The sequence below is a fragment of the Mangifera indica genome, chromosome 2 (genome assembly GCF_011075055.1).
Source record: "Mangifera indica cultivar Alphonso chromosome 2, CATAS_Mindica_2.1, whole genome shotgun sequence".
NCBI lineage: Eukaryota > Viridiplantae > Streptophyta > Magnoliopsida > Sapindales > Anacardiaceae > Mangifera > Mangifera indica.
The window spans coordinates 20,663,968-20,685,821 of NC_058138.1; the positions used below are offsets into that span (position 1 = coordinate 20,663,968).

Consider the following 21,854-nt stretch of genomic DNA (forward strand, 5'->3'; position numbering starts at 1 on the left):
CAAGTACAGTGAGAGCAAAGTATATATTTACTTTTTATGATGATCAATGTAACATCTTGATGTTAAAGTAGTGTCTACTTTGGACTAGTTTATTAGCAGTCTTCGCAAGTGAAACAAACCCAACAACTCTTCTTTATCGAATGTTTTAATGAACATGTTCCTAAAGATGCAGAAACAGAAATACATCCCACATATGTTTCAAGAAAGAATAGCGGCAGCCATACAAAAGTCTACACATTCTTTGAAAGAGACAAAAATGGACGTATGGCCGCTTTTAAAGTAAAACTGACAACACACAAACCGAGTTTAGGACTTGATGTTTTACCATCAATTATGCATATAAACTACAGTGGCTTTGTCCCATAACAGACACCCAAACAAAGACCTTAAAAACATGCATAGGCAGTTTGTCCTGTCTAATATTTATGTTGGTTGAATATTAATGTAGAATGTTTTGGTGAATGATTTCTCTTCTAATATGTTGATCAAAGATTAACACGAGGCTGAGATTATTCTTGTAGACTATATGTACTAATATTTACTTAAATCCATATAAATTTTAAGTTTGACTTGTTAAACAAGCTTAAAACCATAAATAAGAAAACAGAAATATATTAGTACTCAATTCTTAAAAAATGTCTTCTGGGCAGTTCTCAAATTCTAACAACATTAAGTAAACATTGGACTCTCACCACAGTAATAGATTTCATTTGAAAAAATAAACAAAACTACTATTAAAGAAACTCCATTAAAGAAAATTGGCTTCGTGACTGACACATAATCCCCAGTAATTCACTTCTTCTTGGCCGCATCTGAGGCCTTGGTCTGCACAAAAAGCAATAAGATAAGTAACAAACTCATCATCAACAAGTTACACCTGATATGTGCGTATCATCAATAACAAAAATTGAAATCAGCTTTTACCTTCTTTACACCGCGGACTTTCTTGGCCCTGTTCTTCCTCTCCTTCATCTGCTTCCTTGACTTCTCTACCTTGGTGTCTAGACCATTCTAAATAGCAAACACATATTGAAACATATTAAGACATGGTTCAAAACAACATTATGTGAACTAAATATAAAATGAAATATACTATCATCCAACCACAACACACCAAAAAGAGGGAGAGAAACCATTTATGACATAAAGGTTGTCCAATATGTGCAGAATAATCATTGAAAATAGCTTTTAGCAATTTTGTAAATGCAGAAAACCCGTCTATTCAATTCACAAAAATCAGAATTCAACACAACTTAGCCTTATCATATATTCAAGTCTTTAAAAGCACGTTAAAGGCATTTGAAGTTGATTGCAAACCTAATAAAATTTTCCAAGCAGATCAATGCCTTGATGTTCATAGAATATGTAAACTCAATGTTGCAATATCAATTATGCACACATAAGAAAAGTAATAAATAAACAAAAGCTCTTATGAAAGATTAAAAACTTACCCTGATAAGCCTGTACTTAGGCTCATACTTCTTGGCATTATCAACAGAATCATAAATCAAACCAAATCCGGTAGATTTACCACCTCCAAAATGAGTCCGGAACTTAAAGACAAAGATTGAATTGGGGTCTTTAACATCATACATTCTTGCCAACTTCTCCTTAAGCTCAGCCTAGTAAAAAATCAAGATGAAAGATAAACAACAAACGTAGACCAATCTGGTTAACTCGGAAATTGACTTCAAAGAAAATCGCTAAAGTTTTTAAAAGTAAAAGTAGAAAAGTTTAAACACCGAAACAAGTTCAAAAAAAGTTTTAGCCAAAATTCGTTTTGTTCTCAACAAAAAAGATAAACTCAACTCCAGTTCTTCAATAATCATCTACTAGGCGCAAAGAGCATTAAAAATAAAGTACAGTACTGTAAATCACATGTACAGTACTTGATAATAAAATTTACCTTTGAGACATTAGCCCTTCCCGGATGAAGAACGTCAATTACCTGCAGTAAACAAGACAAACAGCACGAACTTTCAATTTCATCATTATGATGACAAGAACAGGATAAGTCACCGTTTACTATAAAATAAAAGCTACTAACTTAAAACGAGTCAACACACTATCTCTCTGACTCAAAAACAGGCACACCTAAAGCTGAACCGTGTCTGGTTTTCAACAAAACGAAAGAAAAAAGAGGAATAGAAAAATCGCTCACAAATTGCTTCCTGGAAAGAAGGCGGTTAGTCATGAACTTCCTGGTACGAATAGTAACTGCCTTATCTGCCATGGCTGAGTCAAGATGATCTGCAAGATCCTTGGGCAAGAGAACCGGAACTAGGCGAAGGAGCGGCTCAAGACCTGATTTTTATAGTGAAGGTGTAAGGGTTTTGGTGCCCTAGATATACCGTGATTCAACAAAACCCTGATTCAGTCTGGGCTTTGTTTATTTTTTGTTTTTTGGGCCTTATTGGCCCATAGGTTTTATGTATCATTAAATTTCATTCCAGCAAGTAAGGGTAAAATAGTCAATTGGGTCAAATTTCGTTTTAAAATTAAATAAAGTTACATAAAAATACCTCAAATAACAACGTTATGTAAAATTGAAATAAATTATTTATAATTATCTAATTATTTAATATTTTAAAAATATTATTATTTAAGCGTATTTTTATCATATTAATTTAATTCACAGAAGGGGCTTCCCTAGGTATAAGAAATTGATTGAAGACTGAGGGATGATTGAGTCTTTCTCTCACTATAATGGCTATTCAGTAGCCACTCTTATTTCACCACGTGTCACCAAGGTATCTACTGGCATGCCATTTTAATTTTGTGGCCAAAATTCCCTCCATTTCAGCGTCACCCAGATTTCCCCTCATCTTCAACAATCACAGTATCTTTTTATGATTATCCCACTGTTCGATTCAATAAACCCTTGCCCTACCGCACTCACTATACCCAAACTTCATTCTTCCTTCATTCTGCTACCATGGCTGCGACTACTTCTTTATTAGAGTTAAACCCATTAAAATGGGCCCAAGTACAACCGCGTCCTCGATTATTCCCTCAAAGAAACGCTAAATTTGGTCCCGATCTAACCAATTTTCGTACACTTCAACGTTATTCCAAGTTCGGCGCCGCTAAATGCTTTTTTACAGCCCCGAGGAAGCATCTTCCCGCCAATTCAAGCTCAAATTCAAATGGGGTTTTCAACCCTCTTCAGGTTATGAGCAAAACGATTGTCAAAGCTTTTGACGCCTTCAAGAAGCCCGCAATGGTTGCAGTTTTAGTGGGGCTTTTAATGGCGTTTGATCCCGATTCTTCATTGGCGGCTTCTGGCGGGAGAGTTGGGGGTTCAGCGTTTTCGTCACGCTCGTCCTCATCGTCGTCGAGGAGTTATTCGGCCAAGCCAGGAGCATCGTACTCGGCTCCTTATTATGCTCCGTCGCCGTTTGGTGGCGGCGGTGGGTTTTATGTGGGGCCCGCGGTTGGCGTTGGAGTTGGAGTGGGTGGTGGGTCGAGTTTGTTCTATCTATTGATGGGTTTTGCAGCTTTTGTTTTGGTTTCGGGTTTCTTGTCTGATCGGTCTGACGGCGATGTTTTTACTGCCACCGAGAAAACAAGTGTTATTAAGCTTCAGGTACGGGAATTGGATGATTTTGCTCGTTTTCTCAATTTTGTATTTTTACGTTTGGGCGGCATGTAGTTTATCATTTGAAACTTCTGTGGACGTTTTGGTGATTTTTAAGGAGGTATATGACAACTATTTAAAATATTAGGGGGTTTTAGTATGATAAAACCAATATGGATCATATGGTCTTCGGTATTTTAACCAACATTGGGACATTCGATGGAGTTTTCTGCTGCAGGAATGTTATAAGCGATCAATGTTAGTAAGTTACATGCTGAAATGTTGAGATTATGTGCTTTGACGGTTAAGGTGGTTTTTAGAATGTAGTGGACGCGAATTGTTATAAATCAGTTATTTGGTTGGTTTATTTGGTGGTATAATTACTGTTTGTTGCATTTTCCTGTTTTTTATATTGAATATTAGGTTTTCCCTGGAAAAAAAAAAGTTTAAAATTAGCTGGCTTGATTACTGGGTTTTTGGTTTTGTTGGTTTGGTAGATGATCAATTCAGGAGTATGTGTTGAAACTTTGTGTTCTTATTGTGTTTCAGGGTATGTCTGCAGTGGTTTCAGTGAATATGTGTAATTTAGGTCATGGTAGCATCTGAGAAATGAGGAACATCAACTTCTTGTTATGAGTTTGTAAGAAAGAACATTAGAGATGGAGAGTTCAGTGAAATGATATCTTTGAGAGGGCTTGAGAAGATGATAATTCAAGTTAAAATTCTGTCTATAAGAATCTATGATATTTTGTTGGAATTGGTGTTTTTACAGTATCACTGTACTGAGTTACTATCTTATTGCTGGAAATACTATTCATTTAAAATGTTATAGGCTGAGCTGAGTCTTCCTGGCAATTTATATTTATTGGAATTAGAAAATCATTATCTTTTTTTCCCCTCATTCTTTCTCTGTTTTTAGGTTGGGTTGTTGGGCATGGGGCGGTCTCTTCAGAGGGATCTTAATCGAATTGCCGAATTTGCTGATACATCAACCTCAGAGGGCCTGAGCTATGTCTTGACAGGTAAGCTTCTACTGACTGTTTTGTTGTTAGCGTCACTTTTTTTTTTTCATGTTTTCATTCAAAGGAGATCCTGTTTCTCTTTGAATATATTAGTGAGCAACTGCCTAAGTTGTTGCCCTACATTGAGTGGGATGTTTTAGAGAGATTTTAAACCATCATGTAAAACATTCTGGGATATCTTCTTAATGTCTTGGATTGGCCCTTGTTATGAAGAGAGATGCAGCAATTTTTTTAGATTTTACTGCACGGTAAAGCTTAAAATAGTCAAGCCTCTGTTAATATATTATTTTCAGAAGGAATCTGACATGCTCTGAATGATTATTGATAAGTTATTAGCATTAGATTTGAATCTATGTTCTCACCAATCATCATATCATATGAGAGGCATACTTTCTTGTCATGGAGATATATAGGGCACGTTGTACTTCATTATCAACGAATGTTTCTCCTAATTTAATTTATGGAAAAATGTCTTTGTGCTGAGTATTGTCTACTTTAGTTTGGTTTTAATTTCTTTTTTTTTTTAATATTTTTTGTTTTGTTGCAGAGACATCACTGTCTTTACTTCGGCATCCTGATTATTGCATCTCTGGTTATTCATCTGTAAGTTTACCACCATTGCAGTGAGAATCTTATTTTGTTTTCTCTTAGTGACTTCACCAAAGCTAACAGTGAAGTCTGGTCTTTTGGCAATTGCAAGGGTAGTGGTTAGTCTTCATTGACAAATATGTGCACTTGTGTTTAATTGTGTATATACGTTCATTGAGCACAAACACAAAGCTCTTGAACTATAAATTTTCAGCTTATTTTATATTTCTCTAGTCAAGCTAAACATCCAACATTCATGTTAGAGTAACATGTGCATGCCTGAAACTTGTGATGTGTATGGTAATATTTGCATTCCCAAAACTTTTAATATAATGGTCACATATGTTCATATGGCTCTTGGTGAAACAGACATGGCATATATGTTCCTATCAAACTATACCCATTCATATCTGTCTGGTTTTTTCAGGTGGATGTGAAGCGAAGTGTAGAGGATGGGGAGAAACGCTTCAATCAACTTTCTATTGAAGAACGAGGAAAATTTGATGAAGAGACTCTGGTTAATGTTAATAACATCAGAAAACAAAGCACAAGCAGCCAAAGAGCTGGTGGATTTAGCAATGAGTACATAGTGGTAAGGTTTCTTCTATGGAATTTCATTAAGTTCAGATGTGATGTTGAATATAGTTTTGCAAGGAATATATTTTCATTTTAGGCCATTGTGTCGAGATTGTACACATTTTGGCTGAATGGTGGTTTACTGTAATTTTGTTGTACTAAGATCCTTTCAGCATCAAAAGTGGATAACTTTTATGCTTCAATAGAAAAATTCAAAATAGCAACTATTGCATGTCTGTTCTACTAAACCCAGAAGACTCCAATTTTTATTCTGTCAAGTTTTTGACCTGAGATAAGGGTTTAGGATCCGAAGACTAAATTCAAAACTATTTTTTATATAGTGGCAACTCAAGATAAACAGTATCATATGTACTTGAAATTTAACTCTACTCTTACTGTCCTGGATCAGATCACAATTTTGGTGGCTGCTGAAGGAGTGCATAAACTGCCCAGCATTAATGGCAGTGGGGACTTAAAAGAAGCTTTGCAAAAGCTTGGCTCCCTTCCCCAGAGCAAAATAATGGTAAGAAATGCAGTTATTGAATTTTGCCTTGTAGATTTTGTTGATTTCATTTCTAAAATCTCTTTGATTGTCTTGCAGGCAGTCGAAGTGTTATGGACCCCACAGAATGAAAATGACACGCTAACAGAGAGACAACTACTAGAGGATTACCCACTTTTGAGGCCTCTATAAGATAGCTTCAGCCTTGCCTAAGTAGGAGTGAATTGAACTGGTTTTACATCCTGTTCTTGGGTGCAGTAAGTGTTGATGAATACATAAATATTTAACTTGATAGATAATCGGTTGGGGATCCGTCTGCTGTGCTGGATCTGTAAACTCATGACAGAGTCGGTGTAGAGCTACTTCAAAGCATCAAGTTTGGCGATCTATATTTTCTGAGTTATCAGAAGAATATAACCTGCTTAAACTTTGAAGTAAAACTTTGTACATTTTCGGTTTTTGTTCAAATAGAAGTATAATCAGTTGCAGCTTTGTTTTTTATGGCCAGTAAATGCTATGCATGCATTCAATCAACTTCGAAAACCAACTCCATTAGGGCAATGCGTTTATAGTCTTCACCTTCATTCTTTCTTTAGTATTGCGTATTCTTCTCATGGATTTATGAACTCAGTCTTAACTGTTTTTCATGAACAAATCTGAGTACCAAAATGAGTGGACAAAATTACTATTTTTCTCTGTTCAAACTTCAACCTATTATTTCACTAATTCAGCTCATCATATACAACCACCTGTACAAACAAGTTCTGTTTTCAATTTCCAGAATCAGCTTTTCTGTTCCAAAATTTCATTCTTTTCCGAATCTCAATCTGCACCCATGATACTCAGTAAGATTGGGCTTCTTATGGTGCATATTTTGCAAGTGCTTTTCAAAATTCGTACCGTCAATACATTATTCAGTTAGTCAAAGATTCTTTTCCATGTTGGTAATAAAGAAAATTGATTTCTTTGATTAGAAAACTAATTTGCCTTGAACCATCTGGTAGCTGAATAGTTTCTTTAATATTTTTTATTGGTGAAGGTATGAGGGATTTGGCTCTACTAATGGTGTGGATCAATTGGTTAAAATGGGTTAGGTTAGGCTTGCCACAACCCACAAATGACAAAAGGTTGACTTAACGTTTTTCTCAGTGTGGTTGATATTCACCTATGCCTAACTTTGATCGTAAGAAAGGCGTCTGATTGCTTTCAAAACTTTTCTTTTCACTTTTGGATCTTCACCCAACTCTTCTAGTTTTTTCATCACAGCTAGAACCATTTCTAACCTTTTTTTTAGGTCTTGAATTCTTGGTTCAAATCTGGCTATGTAAGACAATCTTTTATTACATCCCACATCGTGTTTTGATTAGTTTATAAGTTCTAGGAAATTTTTCAACTAAATGGATGATTCCTAAATTGGGTTTTTCACAGACAAAATTTTAAGAGGGTTCTTAACACGACATATTTTGAGGTATATTCAAGTATCAATGCACTCTTTCAAGAGAAGTAGTTTCAAAAAAGAATAAGTCTATTCAGGAGACAAAATCTGGACTACTTTTATAAAGAAAATATTGAAGGACAAAATCAGGACTACTTTTATAAAGAAAATATTGAAGGACTCAAATGGTGGTGTGGATGAAATCAAAAGCTGATGAAAGAGGCAAACTTTATATCATTTGAAAAACAAAAACATTGAAAGTTGTCAATCATTTAAAAAGTGGCCTCCCTCTCACTCCCCATCCCCAAGCTCCCACATCCACAAAAACAAATACACATTTATAATTTTCTAGTTTGCTATACTTCCCCGTGCACACAAGCCTGCTACAATTTACATACAACTAAATGAGTTACCAAACAACAGCATGATAAGAATTCTGTTTTACTTCTTAAAACTAAACTGAAATCGCCCACCAAGGTGCAACCCATGTACATTTTCAATCTTATTTTCCTTTGCATCCATGTGCTTTGTGGGAGAATCATCCATAGTACATGAGTAATTTTTTTAATTTTAATAATTATTTTGATCTTGTGGTGGGCGCCCATGTGAGTTTTAAGTTTAATATTGTATGTTATAAAACGTTTTAGTCTGATATGATAAGGAAATCCTTATTGTAATAATGCTAATCACTAATTTATCTTTGGTCTTATTCTTAAGAAAGCAGAAGTGAGAAAAATCAATCCTCTTCAATAGTAGTGATAGAGACCAATTATCAGTTTTTAAATTCTTGAAGAAAGCAATCAAATATTTGGCACAGTTAAAATATAAAATCTTGTCCACTTGGTTCTGTATAATTTAGCATTAGGAGAAAGAACCAGTCCCACTTGTTGATTAAAAAATGAGACATGATGAGATTTGATTTGACCAGGAAAATCGAAGTGATGGAGTACAATATTTGTACAATCCAGCATACGTGAGAAGGTGGGTGGCAATATTTTTGGTTAAATTATTAGGCAAAAAGTCAGTGTGAAATGGAGTTTTGTGGACCATCTTCCTTTAAAGAAGCCCATCTTGAGCATGTGGAAGAGCCAGATGGTGATAAGATCAGCTTCAATGGAAATGGAATATAATACTTTTGGTGGGTCATCTATTAACTTCCCCTTAGAAATCTTCTCAATAATTTTGATAAAGTGTGGGCATTCTAATGGTTGAGCCAATATTTTTAGAAAACTTCTCATTGGCCAGCTATAACTTGCATGTGTCACATAATGCAGTAATTCAATTCTTCATCAACTCCAACTATAGTCTTCTGCAATCATAACAAAATTCATGGCATTATGGGCATGACCGAGGCCAACAACTTTAAAAATTTGATCCATGGTCCCATATTCAATCAACTAATTACACATGCACGGATGCCCCACAAGCTTCAATGTTTGCATGTAATTTACTCATTGAAGTCATAATATATAGTTCAAAGACAAGCCTCAACCAACTCTCTTAGTTCTTAGCTGGAAGGGCATCTTGCAAAAACATGACCAAGATTATCATACTCTGTCTCAAATCACTAAAAATGACATGATTTACTACATTCAACATCATATTAGTAACATTCAATGATAAAGTAATACAGAACAGATGATTAATAAAATATCATCTGACCCTACATCTCTATCACATGTGCCTTACAGTTAGACTGACTATGCATGAATGTATTGAGAGAGAGGGAGAATGGTAGAAACTTAAAGGTGAATATGCTATTACTAGGCCAAAAAGGGTGGATTTGATAATTACAAAGCCTCTACATGCATATGGAATGTTTAAAAGAATCAAAGAGTGCCTTACAAAGTTTAATAATCAATAGCATCAACTGGGAGGGATGTTGTCCTGTGAAGAGAGTGCGGAAGCAAAGATCCTGTATGAAAATTGTTGGCATTGACCATTATCTGGGCTCTAGGGGATTCTTCCATCGCCTTACAATTTCGGCCCCTTTGGGTGTCCGAATTGGGGCAGCGGCTCTTACTGTCAAGATCATGGCAGACTGAACTTATCTGTTTCAAGTGAACTCCATTTTTGGTTCCTTGTAAAGGGTTTGATAAGATATGTGATAAAATGCCATTACTTGTTTTGTTTTCTTTGTTGCTAAAACTTGAAGATTTTGATGCACCTCCTAATTGTTTATTCTTAAGTTCCCTTAATTCCATCTGATACTTTGCCCTGAGCCATCTTAATTCCTGCTGCATTTCCTTCTCATGGTTATCTGATAGGTCACAATACACAGAAGGAACGATGGAGAAAGAACAAGAATTATACAAGTGTCTAATTGACTTTCTAGCATTCATTTCAATATTTGTTTGATCTTTCATGTCTTTCTCGTCCAGAGCTGCAAATGACTGATCGGAATTTTCATATTCTTCATCATAATGGCTATGTCCAGACTCACCCATACTAAGTTCTTGGCTTTCATGTTGACCCCAAATTTCTTGATAATGAAGGCAGTCTGATTGGCTTGATTCAATTGGTGCACCTTCAGTCACATGATGCTCAGATTCTTCAGCTTCAAAGGTAATCTCTTCAAACCGGCCATGCATTGAAGCACATCCATTCTTACAACATTGAAGGAGTTGCAGGTTCTTGGCACCATGATTATGAGAAAGATAATTCATGAGGGAGCCGGTAGAGGTCTGGTTGGAAGCACAATTAAGACAGAAATTTTGATTTGCAAATTGAGATGTTTCTACCATTCCTGGCCCCAACCTCCATTGAGGTACCAAGGAAGCAATCTCCCCATCAATAATGTCTGCTATCTTTGTCACATCTTGGTCAGTAATATCCAGCTCCGCAACCATTTCAGTTGCCACACTCAATGCTGTGTCTGTTTCAATGTCAAATGGGAAATATATGTTTCGGATACGACCTGTATAGAGATATTAATGGATTTTTTCAGTCGGAATATCCAGTAGAAAGGAAATATCAACAGTCAAAAGAAATGAATTACAAGATGAAAGGCAAAAGAAGTTTCCTAACCTTCTTTATCTGCAATTCTGAGTCTTAAAAAAATACCATCATCATCTCTCCGTTTCCCCTTGATACTAATGTCAACATTAGTGGAATGATCGTCGTCATCATGATACTCAAAAAGTTCAATACCATTTGGTTCAACCTCAACTAGAGGATATCCCAACTCATTTTGAGCTTCATAGCCGTAACCATTCGAGTGTCCAGTACCAAAGAAATTATTACAATGATAGAGTTCAAGATAAGGTTGCCTTATGAAAGGGTCCACAACATAGACTTCTCTCCCATAGTCTAGCAAACTCAAATCAGACTCACAATCATCAATTTGGAGAAAAGGGTCGTTCAACAACTCCCTAGCAGAAAGCCTATGGGACACAGTTGCCAGGCATTTCTCAATAAATTGTCGCACTTCAGGATCCTTCACTTTGTACAAGGCATCTGGTTTTTTACCCTGAAGAAATAAAGCATGTCAATGGAATCTAGTCTTTATGAAGAAGGCTTGAAGCTTATTAGTCCCAAAAAGAGTTAACAAAAAAAAGGAAAAAGAAAAAGAAAAAAAGAATGCGCTTACAGAGATAACTTTCTTGTAAATTTGTGCAGGATGAGTGCATTCACTATATGGATATTCAAAGGTGACCATTTCCAAAATGCACATGCCAAATGAATAGATGTCAACTAATTCATTATATGCCTCTTCGTACACTTCTGGAGCCATGAACTCTGGTGTCCCTGAAGAAAAAGAAGAGGATCATATAGGTATGAATTTCAATCTATCAGAATGAATTTCCTTCTATTAATATAGGTATGATATTTCCAAAAACTGGATGACAAAAATCAATTCTACAGTAGCAATCAAGAAAGAGATTTCCTATACTTGAGTTCAGTCAAACATACCAACACAGTGAGCAGCATGAGACTTTCTAAGGATAGCAGCAAGGCCTAGATCTCCAATTTTCACTTCTCCTTGGTTCCCATTAACAAAAATATTGTCACACTTGAGATCTCTATGAATCACAGGAGGGTCATGGCTGTGGAGATAGAAAAGTCCTTTCAAGATCTGCCTACACCAATGCTTCACTGCTCTAATGTTGACTCTTCTGTGCTTTAGCCTATACCTGTCAAACCAGAAAGAGCAATCAGCAATCTGATGAATAACCCAAAAGAAGAATGGACATTTACACAGAAAAAAGAATCGTACAATATGATGAGAATTTGTCAAATCTTACTGTCTTAAGGTCCCAGAAGTGAACATTTCAGTAACAAAGTTGATGTTTCTATTTGCAGTATCAACCCAAGAAGTGTAGAACTTCATAATGTTCTTGTGCTTCAATGTCTTCAGGAGATGAATTTCACAATAGAGTCTTTCAAGATCTTCAGGACTTTGCAGGAAATCATAAAGCTTGACCTGGTTCCAAGCAACTTCAATCCCTTCATACTCATCGAACGCTCTATAACTGCTTTCACCAAAACACCAACAAACACAAAATCAGTCACCAAACGATTTCTTCAATGTTAAAGCATAGTAAAATCTATCAAAATCAGCCATAAAAAATGTAAAAAAAATTGATAAATCTCAAATGGTATCAAGGAAAGATGAGAACTTGGATTCATACACTATCTTAGAAGATCCTTTGCCTAGAACTTCATTGTACTGCAACAACCAAAAGAGGAAAAGCAATTACAAATGAACCCAGAAATCCAAATTTGAAAAGAAAAAAGAGAGAGAGAAAAGTATGTGAACGTACTCTCCCATATCTTCCAGTCGGATCAGCTTCAACAAACTCAGACGAATCAGGCTGAAGGTGTATGAGACCATTCATTCTCTCAAAAAAAAAAAAGGTTTAATTTATCTTTTCTTGCGTTCACTCTTTAATACAAATATGATTTCCTTTTGTGGGCTGTTATCTTTTTTTTTTTTCCTCCCCTGTTGGTCTGACACAAAGTGTTGATGAGAGAGATGGGGAAGATGAACAATATATATCATAAATGAATACACAACTTCAGTAATAAAAACACAAGCTTTAAAGCTTGAGAGAGCAATAGAGGGAGAAAAGGAGATGGGAAATTGAAGTTATTAAATTGGATTCAAATGAGGGAAGAGAGAGAGAGAGTTGAACATTTTTACATGAGTGAAGAAGAGAAAGAAAGAAAAGAGAGGCATTATAAGAGAACAGAGCCAGCCAACCTACCAAAGAAGATGACAAACAAATGGAAAATCGGGAAGAGCGAAAAAGAGAGAGAGAGAGAGAGAGAGAGGGGGGTTCCTTTTCTCTGTCTTCTGAATTGTTTTTTTGCCATAAAACTGTAAAAGCCTGCAAATTTGTGAAAAAAACAGTAAGACTTGAACTGGTTTCAATGTCAAAACTAAACAAATACTTTTCAAATTATTTGTTTTCTAAAATTATACGAAATTAAGAATAAAATTCAAAAGATTCTCATTTAAATTATTTAATTTGATATTATTATTATTTTGTAGAGAAAATTGTTTGAATTTTACTTCTAACCTTGATTTTCTTTTTGTTATTATAATTTTATATATTTATTTATTATCATTAAATAACTATAAATTTTTAGAATATATTGTTAAACCCTAAGTAAAAAAATAAATTATGATAAAAATATTTTTAAGTCATTTAAGTATATAAAAATAATAAAATATTTATAAAAATAAATATAAAATAATTATATATTACGATTGAATATTATTAATTTTTTAAATTAATTAATTTTATAATAATATATTATTATTTATTATAATTTAAACTCGAGATTATGTTTGTCAAAATATATTTATACTTTTTAATTATTAATAAATAATAAAAATAAATTTTTAATTATATTTTTTAATAAAAAATTTTAAAATCTAATGAATCTCAGGCAGATTTTGCACCAAAAATTTGATATCAAAGTGATGGTGCCGACCAAATAATGGTGTTTGGCCGATTAGGTTAAAAGAACCTTGAAAAGCCTTTTTCTTTTGACTCTTGAATTATCTTCCCTACAAAACTACTCCTTTAATCGTCCTAAGATTAAAGGAATTCTCTAAATTATATTTTGTTTTACACTTATTCAACAATAGAAAACTTACTCTAAAAATTGAAAAATAAATATATAAATTTTACTTTGATAAATAAATAATCGATCTTCATGGATTGTTGTTATGATGATGCTCAAGTTGTTCATGGTAGTGATGACGACAAATTTTATGTGTTAAGACAATAAAATATGAAAATTAAAAAAAACATAATCATAAGTAGAGAAGACAAACAATTTGAATTAAAAATTGATACGATAGATGAAAGTTTTGACGATTTGATTGGTTGAAAGAGATTGAGTATTTTGGATGAAAACGATAAGAATAAAGACGAAAATAAAGTTGTAAACATAATATTCTAATTTTACGAAATAATTCGTAAATCCATATCATTTTAAAGTGAAAGTGTAAACCATGACATTTTTCTTTAAATATTTTAATAATTTTTTCTAAGCATAGTGTATATTTGTGTATATCCAATCTTGCAAAAAAAACAAAATATATATATATATATATATATATATATATATATATATATATATATATATATATATATAAGTTTATTGTGAATAAATGTTTGAATATTAATAAAGATTTGTTTTTAATTTGAATGATCCACAAATATTAAATGAATAAAATAAATAAAAATCCAAATAAAATTTCTCACCATATATTAATAATAATATAGGAAGATATAATAGGAAAGATATCAATGATCCCATTAAATTATTATCACATCTTAATAGAAATATTTGAATTTTGTAATAAAAATCTATCAATTATCACATTAAATTATTTTGTATAATTGAAAATGTAATAGGAAAAATATTAATTTTCACATTGAATTATCATATGATATAAATTATAGAAAAATCATGTGTTATGTGTTATCAAGACAAATTTCATACCCAGACTATAATTATAATAAATAATTCTCACACCTTATATGATAACATAATATTTATTATTTTTAATTATTTTTTTATATCTTTTTAAGTTTCATCCAATTACATAAAAACAATACGATGCATACCCAATTATATATATATATATAAATATATACATATATGATGTATTATTATATGATAAGATATTATTTATCATTAATTCAAAATCATTCAATCACTTAATGATATATATCAAATATTTATATATACAAAGTTGATATACGTAATTTTATTAATTATATAATTATAAGGTGGTTGAAAAATTATAATTTTCAAAGAGATTAAGGTATAATTGATAGATTGATCATCACTGATTTCTCAAAAGATGTAATGTTGTCAATTAAATCTAAATATGGTGGCTTTTTATTTTTTGTTTACTATTATTATTTTTTTTTTTTTTTTGGGATTAGTTTAATTAAAATGATAAATTAGTTTAAAGGGAATTAACAATATTTATATAAAAATTTTGTTATTTGTTTAATAATTTTTATGCAAATTAAGTCTTATAAGGAGAAGGAAGAATAATGTGGTCCTTGTATTGTATCCTTTAAGGTATCACAAAAACACAATATTAATTAACATTTTTTAATCTTTTTTAACAAATTTATTAATTTTTTTCAACTAACCCAATACATAGTATCCTTTAATTTGTTACAATATGAATTTATGATAAAATTACTTGTGTGATGATTGGAAAGCTTCTCAAATTTGTTCTAAGCAGAGTATTTTTGGTCTCCTGTTTAGCTTTGCTCTTTTTTTTGGCTTCTGGTTTGTTGCTGCTTTGTTTGATTGGTGCTGGTTGCTCTAATTGCTCTGGTGTTCATTTCCTTTCCTTGGCTTGCTTTCTCTTAAACCCTATTTTTGGCATGTTTTTAATGGTTTTCAAGAATATAGCAAATTTTTATTATCGGCTGTAATTTAGGAACTTGGCTTACGGTGTAACGTTTATTTAGTTTCTTGTTGTTTTAGTCATGTTGGCTTACCCTTTTTCGTTATCTATACATACTTACTTATAAAAAAAAAAAAAAAATTGTTTGATGAAAGTGAACAAAACCATTTAAATTGTCCCCCTTTAGTCACCCTTACTTATGTCTTTGCATCTGCCAAATCTAAACACTAAACCAACTTGGCTGACCATCGTCTTTCTTCTCTCTCTCTCTCTCTCTCTCTATATATATATATGAAGAATAGCTAACTGGCCACAAGTCGAGTTGGGTGTTAGGGCACAGTCATCGCTGCATGGAGTTCTTCTTCTCCATTGCATGCTCTAATTTTTTCTTGTCATTTTCGAAGCCATAATCAAGCACGCAGCTCTTGTTTAATTAAGGGTTTATTTGGTACATGTTATTATTCAAATAAAACCTAAAATTAAATAATAAATTAAGAATTTATTTGGAACAGTCTGAAATAGACATCACCTCTTCGACAGTGAAGAAGGGTTTGCTTGGTGGGGTATCTATTATCAATTTATCACGTATCAAGTTCTAATAACGATGGAAAACCAGCCAAGCCTTATCTGTCTTGCATGGCTTCTTTTTTCCTTTTTCCTTTTGCCCTTTTCATTTTTTTATAATTTTTTAATGGTTTAAAATTAATCCAGTTGATACATAAAAGTCGTTCCTGGCGTACACGATTCATTTTCATTAATTTTCTTTTTTTTTTATGGAGGAAGTGCTGTTCAATTGTTGAAATTAAATATTTTGTTCATAATGTTAGGTTGAGATAGAGAATTAAATTATTAAAGTATGGATATATATATATATATATATATATATTTTAAGATATTCATGTTAATTGCTTAGGAATCACTATCAAATACTTTTGTTGAGATAAGAAATCCTTATGGCAAATAAAAAGTGTTTATTTAAGGCCAAAGGACTATTTCCCACCCAAAGTATGTTATTATCTCAAAGTTCTCCCCGTTAATTTTGAAAATCTCATTTACCCACTCATGAATGGTTAAAATTAACGTAACCCTAACCCCTTAAAATTTTATCTCTTTTCCCCCTCCTAACCCCTAAAAACTAACCATTTTCCCCTAGATCAAGTTTTAAAAAATAGCATTTCCCCACTAGGGTTTAGCTTTCAATCATCGACGTCAAATTCGACACCATCACCGATGATAAAGTTTTCCAGAGGCATCACCATGTTTCGACAGTCTCTCTTTTTCCCTTTGAAATGTCAATCAGTCGAGATCTAGCCTAGAAAGTCGAAGAGCTTCGTCGAGAGACAAAGACGATGACCTCTTCTTCGTTTGGGAAGACAATCGTCTTTGCAGACGTCTTCTTCTAGGAAGACGATCGTCTTCCCAGACGAAGAAAGGGTCATCGTCTTCGTCTGAGAAGACGAAGAGCTTCGTCTCCCAACGAAGCTCTTCAACTTTACAGGTCAGATCTCGACAGATTAACGTTCCAGAAGAGAAAAGAGAGACGGTTGAAGCATAGTGATGTCTCTGGAAAGCTTCATCATCGGCGATGACATCAGATTTGACGCCGAGAATTGAAAGCTAAACCCTAAGGGGGGAATGCTATTTTTTAAAATTTGACCTAGGAGAAAATGGTTAGTTTTTAGGGATTATGAGAGAAATTAGATTAAATTTTAATTTATTTTTAATATTATAGATAAAATGATAATTTTATCTTTTAAACCGTTAATTTTAACAACCTATAAGTAGATAAATAAAATTTTCATAGTTATCAAATAAAAAGTTAAAATTACAACATACTTTGGTGGGATATAGTGTATTGGCCTTTATTTAATTATTAATCATTTTCGAACGTGGGAGGGAGGTTTTTTATTACAATATTCATTAATTAATCTAGCAGGAGAACCTGCAGGACCCACTTGGACAACCTTTAAAATAATCTCATGCACATTAGGAAAAATAAATTATAAAGGGACTAAAAATTTAAAATTATTTTTATTCATATTATTTTTTCAATCCAGTTTTGATTCTTAACAAATGATATTTTTGTTAAAAATAAAATACTCTGAATGTTATAGCATTAATCTTTGTATCTTCACTCGTCTTATATTAATTTTACAATAAAATTATATATATTTATTTTAAATACTAAAAAAAATATATATTTAATATGTATCATTGAATGATTAAATTATTTTAAATTGATAATAAAATAATAATTAATCATATAATAACATATATTATTTATTTATGTACTAAAAAATATATACATATAACATTGTTTTTAACTCTATCCTTGCTCGATCTTCATTCAATTTACCCAAAAATATATAAAATTACATGAAATTTACCTATTAATAAATCCAATAACATTAATGCAAAACTCATATAGAGAAGCAATTTTTTATGAGTTTGTTTCTACAATAACTTATTTAAAGATTTAAAGAGAAAATATAAATTTTCGTATTTGAAAATTGTTTGGTATTGTTTTATCTTTAACTTAAAATTATTCAATTATGTAATAACACATATAAATATATATATATATATATATATATATATATATATAATATAAATACATATAGTTTTATTATTAACGAAAACTTATCTCCATCACTTAAAACCCTTCTTACATATTCTTGGCAATCACAATATCTACTAGTGATATTTATGTAGATGTGTGGGTAATATTGATTATTTGGATTGACTTTTAGATGAGAGTGTTCAAAATTGAAGAATTTTAATGATTTTTACAAAATCCGGAACATTGTAATGGCATAATTTGACTGAATTTAGTATTTTCAATTAGCAGGCTAATTATTAAGATGGATACGAATCGGGTTATTCCATTGCAAAAAGAATAAGAGTATGTGATTGTTACAATCTTTAATGATGATTAACTTATTTGGAATATGCTCGTCCCTTTTAAAAGGATGATTTTGCACATCAGAAAAGATAATAGACGAGTGGACAAGATTTCAAGGCTAACATAGGACTGAATAACGAGGTGTTACAAAAATGAAACTCTGATTATTTCATCTATCTAACACTGGATGATGCTCTTTTTAGCATTTTTATTAGGAAAATTTGACACTTAACTCTTGAACCGCTTAACCGGTATTTGGTTTGAGAAATATTTTATTATTAAAATTAAAAGATTATTTTGAACATATATATCTTATGTTTGATAAAATTTGATAAAACTGAATAAACGTGAATAATTATTGTATTTAATTAAGGGTAATAAAAAAATTATTTTACTTAAATATTTTTTAGTATAATTATTCTAAAATATTTTTATATTATTTGTTATATTAATTAAAAATGAGATTATTTTTGTTATAAAATAATAATAAATAAAGATATAATTATAATAAAATGAATATTACATTAATAATATTTTAATACCTAAAAAAAGATGTAATAATCAAATTACTCTTTATATTACTTGTAGTATTATTATTGGTAATAAAACATTATTATAATATTTTATTATTAATAAATTAGATAAAATAATATAAATAATAAAAAATAAATTATTAAATAATCTTTAATATCTTTAACGGAAAGCCCCGTTAAATAAAATTAAAATGGCTCTAGATTTTAATCCAAGGCTTATTATTCATTTTTGAAAAATTGCATAATCTTCCAATTGTGACTTAGATTTTCTAAGAGTACGTAATTATATTTTGCCTTTGTTTAATTACATTAATTAATCAAAATTTAATACGTTGGTGAAGTTGTTCAAGAGTTGCTTTCGGGGTTGATTACTAAAGCAATTGTAATTAAAGTCTAAAGAAGTTCATTGTTTGACTTGTTTGTCATCGATTCCGTAATCACCGTACAAAACGGTCAAAATAATACAAAAGATTGCCCCAAAACGCAGGCAATGCCAAACGTGTACTTAGCTGCAACGATGTTGCCAACTGCCTAGTCAAAGTTCATGTCAGCTTCCCGGTAACTTAGTCTAATTACTCTATTTTGTTATTTGCTGGCATGCGCACATATTTTTAATACCTACTATTATTATACAATTAAATAATTTTAAATTATTTATATGTATTATCATATTATTAATTTAAAATTATATAATTATATTATAATATATATATTTATTTATTTATTTATATATTGGTGGCATAATTTTATTTACGAAGGAAATGGGAAAGTCTAGATAGAGAAAGATTGTTGTGGCTCTATGGTTTCAACATCAACGGCTAAATTTGAGCGAATGAAAATATTAGCAGCGGAGTAAAGTCTTGGAAATATGATTAGAAATGTGATTATAGAGAGAGGTGACTGTTTGTTTCATTTTACAAGTAGGTGGACATTGGAGCTTGACGTCCACGTTTTATGTAATTTCCTCCTCAATATTAATTAATTAACTTTCACAAGAAAAATCGTCAATTAGTTTGGCCATAAATCTTTTTCTTTCCTCCTCCTTGCATCATCCTCATTCCTTTTTATCAGAAGAATATCGAGCGATGGTTACCAAAATCAAATGGAAGACTCCAAATAAGAAAAGAAGTTGAAAATACTAAAAGAAAACCAAATACGCGTCGTTAGACCTTTCAAATAATTTTAGAGAGTTGAAATCAAGAGAGTATATTATTAACCAATATTTGGTTTGAAAAATATTTTATTATTAAAATTAAAAAATTATCTTAAAAATATATTACTTTAAAAATTACTAGATATAAATTATTAATATATTTGATAAAATTATATAGAGATAAATAATTATTGTATTTGGTTAACAGTAATAAAATAATACTAATATATTATTTATTTAAATACTCTTAGGTATAATTATTCTAAAATTTTTTTTATGTTATTTGTTATATTAATTAAAAATAAAATTATTTTTATCCTAAAAAAGTTAATAAATAATAAAATAAAATTTTTTTTGACAATCTTTTAATATATAAAATATAGGTGATAATCAAATTATCTTTTATATTATTTATTACATCACAATTTGTAATAGAATATTAGCGAAATTTTTTATTATTTATAAACTAAATAAAATAATATAAATAATAAAATATAAATTACCAGAATAATCTTTAATATTTCCTTACCAAACGCCTTTTAAAAGGCATATCTAATATCTCACCATTTTATTTTTTTACTAATATTATCTTCGTCCAGTTTTAAGTATTCAATTAGATACTCGAATGATATATCATTATGTGATAGAATAATTTTGAATTAATAATAAAGTAGTATTTACTCGTATGATGATATATCATTTAGATACTTAAAATTGTATGTATATAATATTTCTTTTTCTTTCCTCCGTACTCTGGTAGCAAGTATAAATCAAAATTTAAGCATGCCAAAACCTGCTGGGGACACTGTAGGGTACAGTGTTGAAGTGGTTAAGACTGGGCCAAAATGGTGGAGAATGAAATTTGAAAATTTCCAAATTGATGCATAGAGAAAATGGTTTTAGAAGGAAATGCTAGAGAGAGCATGTGCAATGTTTGGAAGTTGGGATGCATTGATACAATGCTGCCCACATGGATTCCACGCCATAACTACAAGAAAGGGGATCCTATGCTCCTCTCTTCACCAAAATTTAGGCTTTTGTATCTCTACCATCACCAACTCTACTTGCCCTATTAATTACATGTATTTATTTATTTTTATTTTTTAAATCCAATTTACCCAACCCATTTTAGGAGTTCATTGAATTTCAAACTATGATTATTTTGAGATCAGTAATATTATGTGTATATATTTTTTTATATAATTTGAATACATAAATAATATATTATTATATGATTTAATAATATTATTATTTAATTAAAAATTATCTAATTATATAATAATTTATTATTTATGTATCTAAATTATGCATATATATAACCAATTATTTTATTTGGTTGATAGTAACGTAAGAATATTAATATGTTGTTCCTTTTAAATGATTTTAATATATTAAGCTAAATTTATTAAATATAAGTAAAATTATAATAAAATAAAAAAATTATCAAAAAATGTGATAGTCGTAATCTTTTATTATTTAATGAATCAAATAAATTAACATTAATAATAAAATATGAATTATCAGAGTAATCTCTTAAAATCTCGAACCAAACACCCTCTCAAGTGTTACCCAAGAGACCAAGTTGCTAGACAAGAGACTTGTGCTAACATAACTTCAATACACTTTTATGTATGTGTTTAGGGGTGGATTCGAGTTGGGTCAAATCCAAACACCCTTT

The 21,854-nt window shown here is 31.2% G+C and overlaps 3 protein-coding genes across 4 annotated transcripts; 1 reads left to right on the plus strand and 2 right to left on the minus strand.

Annotated features, from left to right (window-relative positions):
- Positions 1 to 596: 596 nt before the first annotated feature.
- Positions 597 to 2,328, minus strand: LOC123201414 (40S ribosomal protein S24-1). Its single transcript, XM_044616914.1, has 5 exons — positions 2,162 to 2,328; positions 1,907 to 1,948; positions 1,452 to 1,622; positions 925 to 1,011; positions 597 to 825 (listed from the first exon to the last, which is right to left on the minus strand). The coding sequence occupies exons 1-5, from the start codon at positions 2,231 to 2,233 to the stop codon at positions 793 to 795; spliced, it is 405 nt and encodes a 134-aa protein (XP_044472849.1). The 5' UTR covers positions 2,234 to 2,328; the 3' UTR covers positions 597 to 792.
- Positions 2,329 to 2,792: 464 nt separating this feature from the next.
- Positions 2,793 to 6,753, plus strand: LOC123205776. The gene is made up of 6 exons (XM_044622815.1): positions 2,793 to 3,586; positions 4,497 to 4,599; positions 5,147 to 5,202; positions 5,615 to 5,779; positions 6,173 to 6,286; positions 6,365 to 6,753. The coding sequence occupies exons 1-6, from the start codon at positions 2,936 to 2,938 to the stop codon at positions 6,455 to 6,457; spliced, it is 1,182 nt and encodes a 393-aa protein (XP_044478750.1). The 5' UTR covers positions 2,793 to 2,935; the 3' UTR covers positions 6,458 to 6,753.
- A 2,511-nt stretch (positions 6,754 to 9,264) lies between these two features.
- Positions 9,265 to 12,969, minus strand: LOC123205765 (probable serine/threonine-protein kinase WNK9). Of its 2 annotated transcripts, XM_044622798.1 has the most exons (7): positions 12,464 to 12,969; positions 12,332 to 12,369; positions 11,945 to 12,172; positions 11,613 to 11,833; positions 11,290 to 11,447; positions 10,728 to 11,169; positions 9,265 to 10,617 (listed from the first exon to the last, which is right to left on the minus strand). In XM_044622798.1, the coding sequence occupies exons 1-7, from the start codon at positions 12,536 to 12,538 to the stop codon at positions 9,551 to 9,553; spliced, it is 2,229 nt and encodes a 742-aa protein (XP_044478733.1). In that variant the 5' UTR covers positions 12,539 to 12,969; the 3' UTR covers positions 9,265 to 9,550. The 2 variants fall into 2 exon arrangements, with proteins under 2 accessions (XP_044478733.1, XP_044478738.1); XM_044622803.1 differs by lacking the exons at positions 12,332 to 12,369; positions 12,464 to 12,969 and having other exon boundaries at positions 11,917 to 12,054.
- Between the last annotated feature and the right edge of the window lie 8,885 nt (positions 12,970 to 21,854).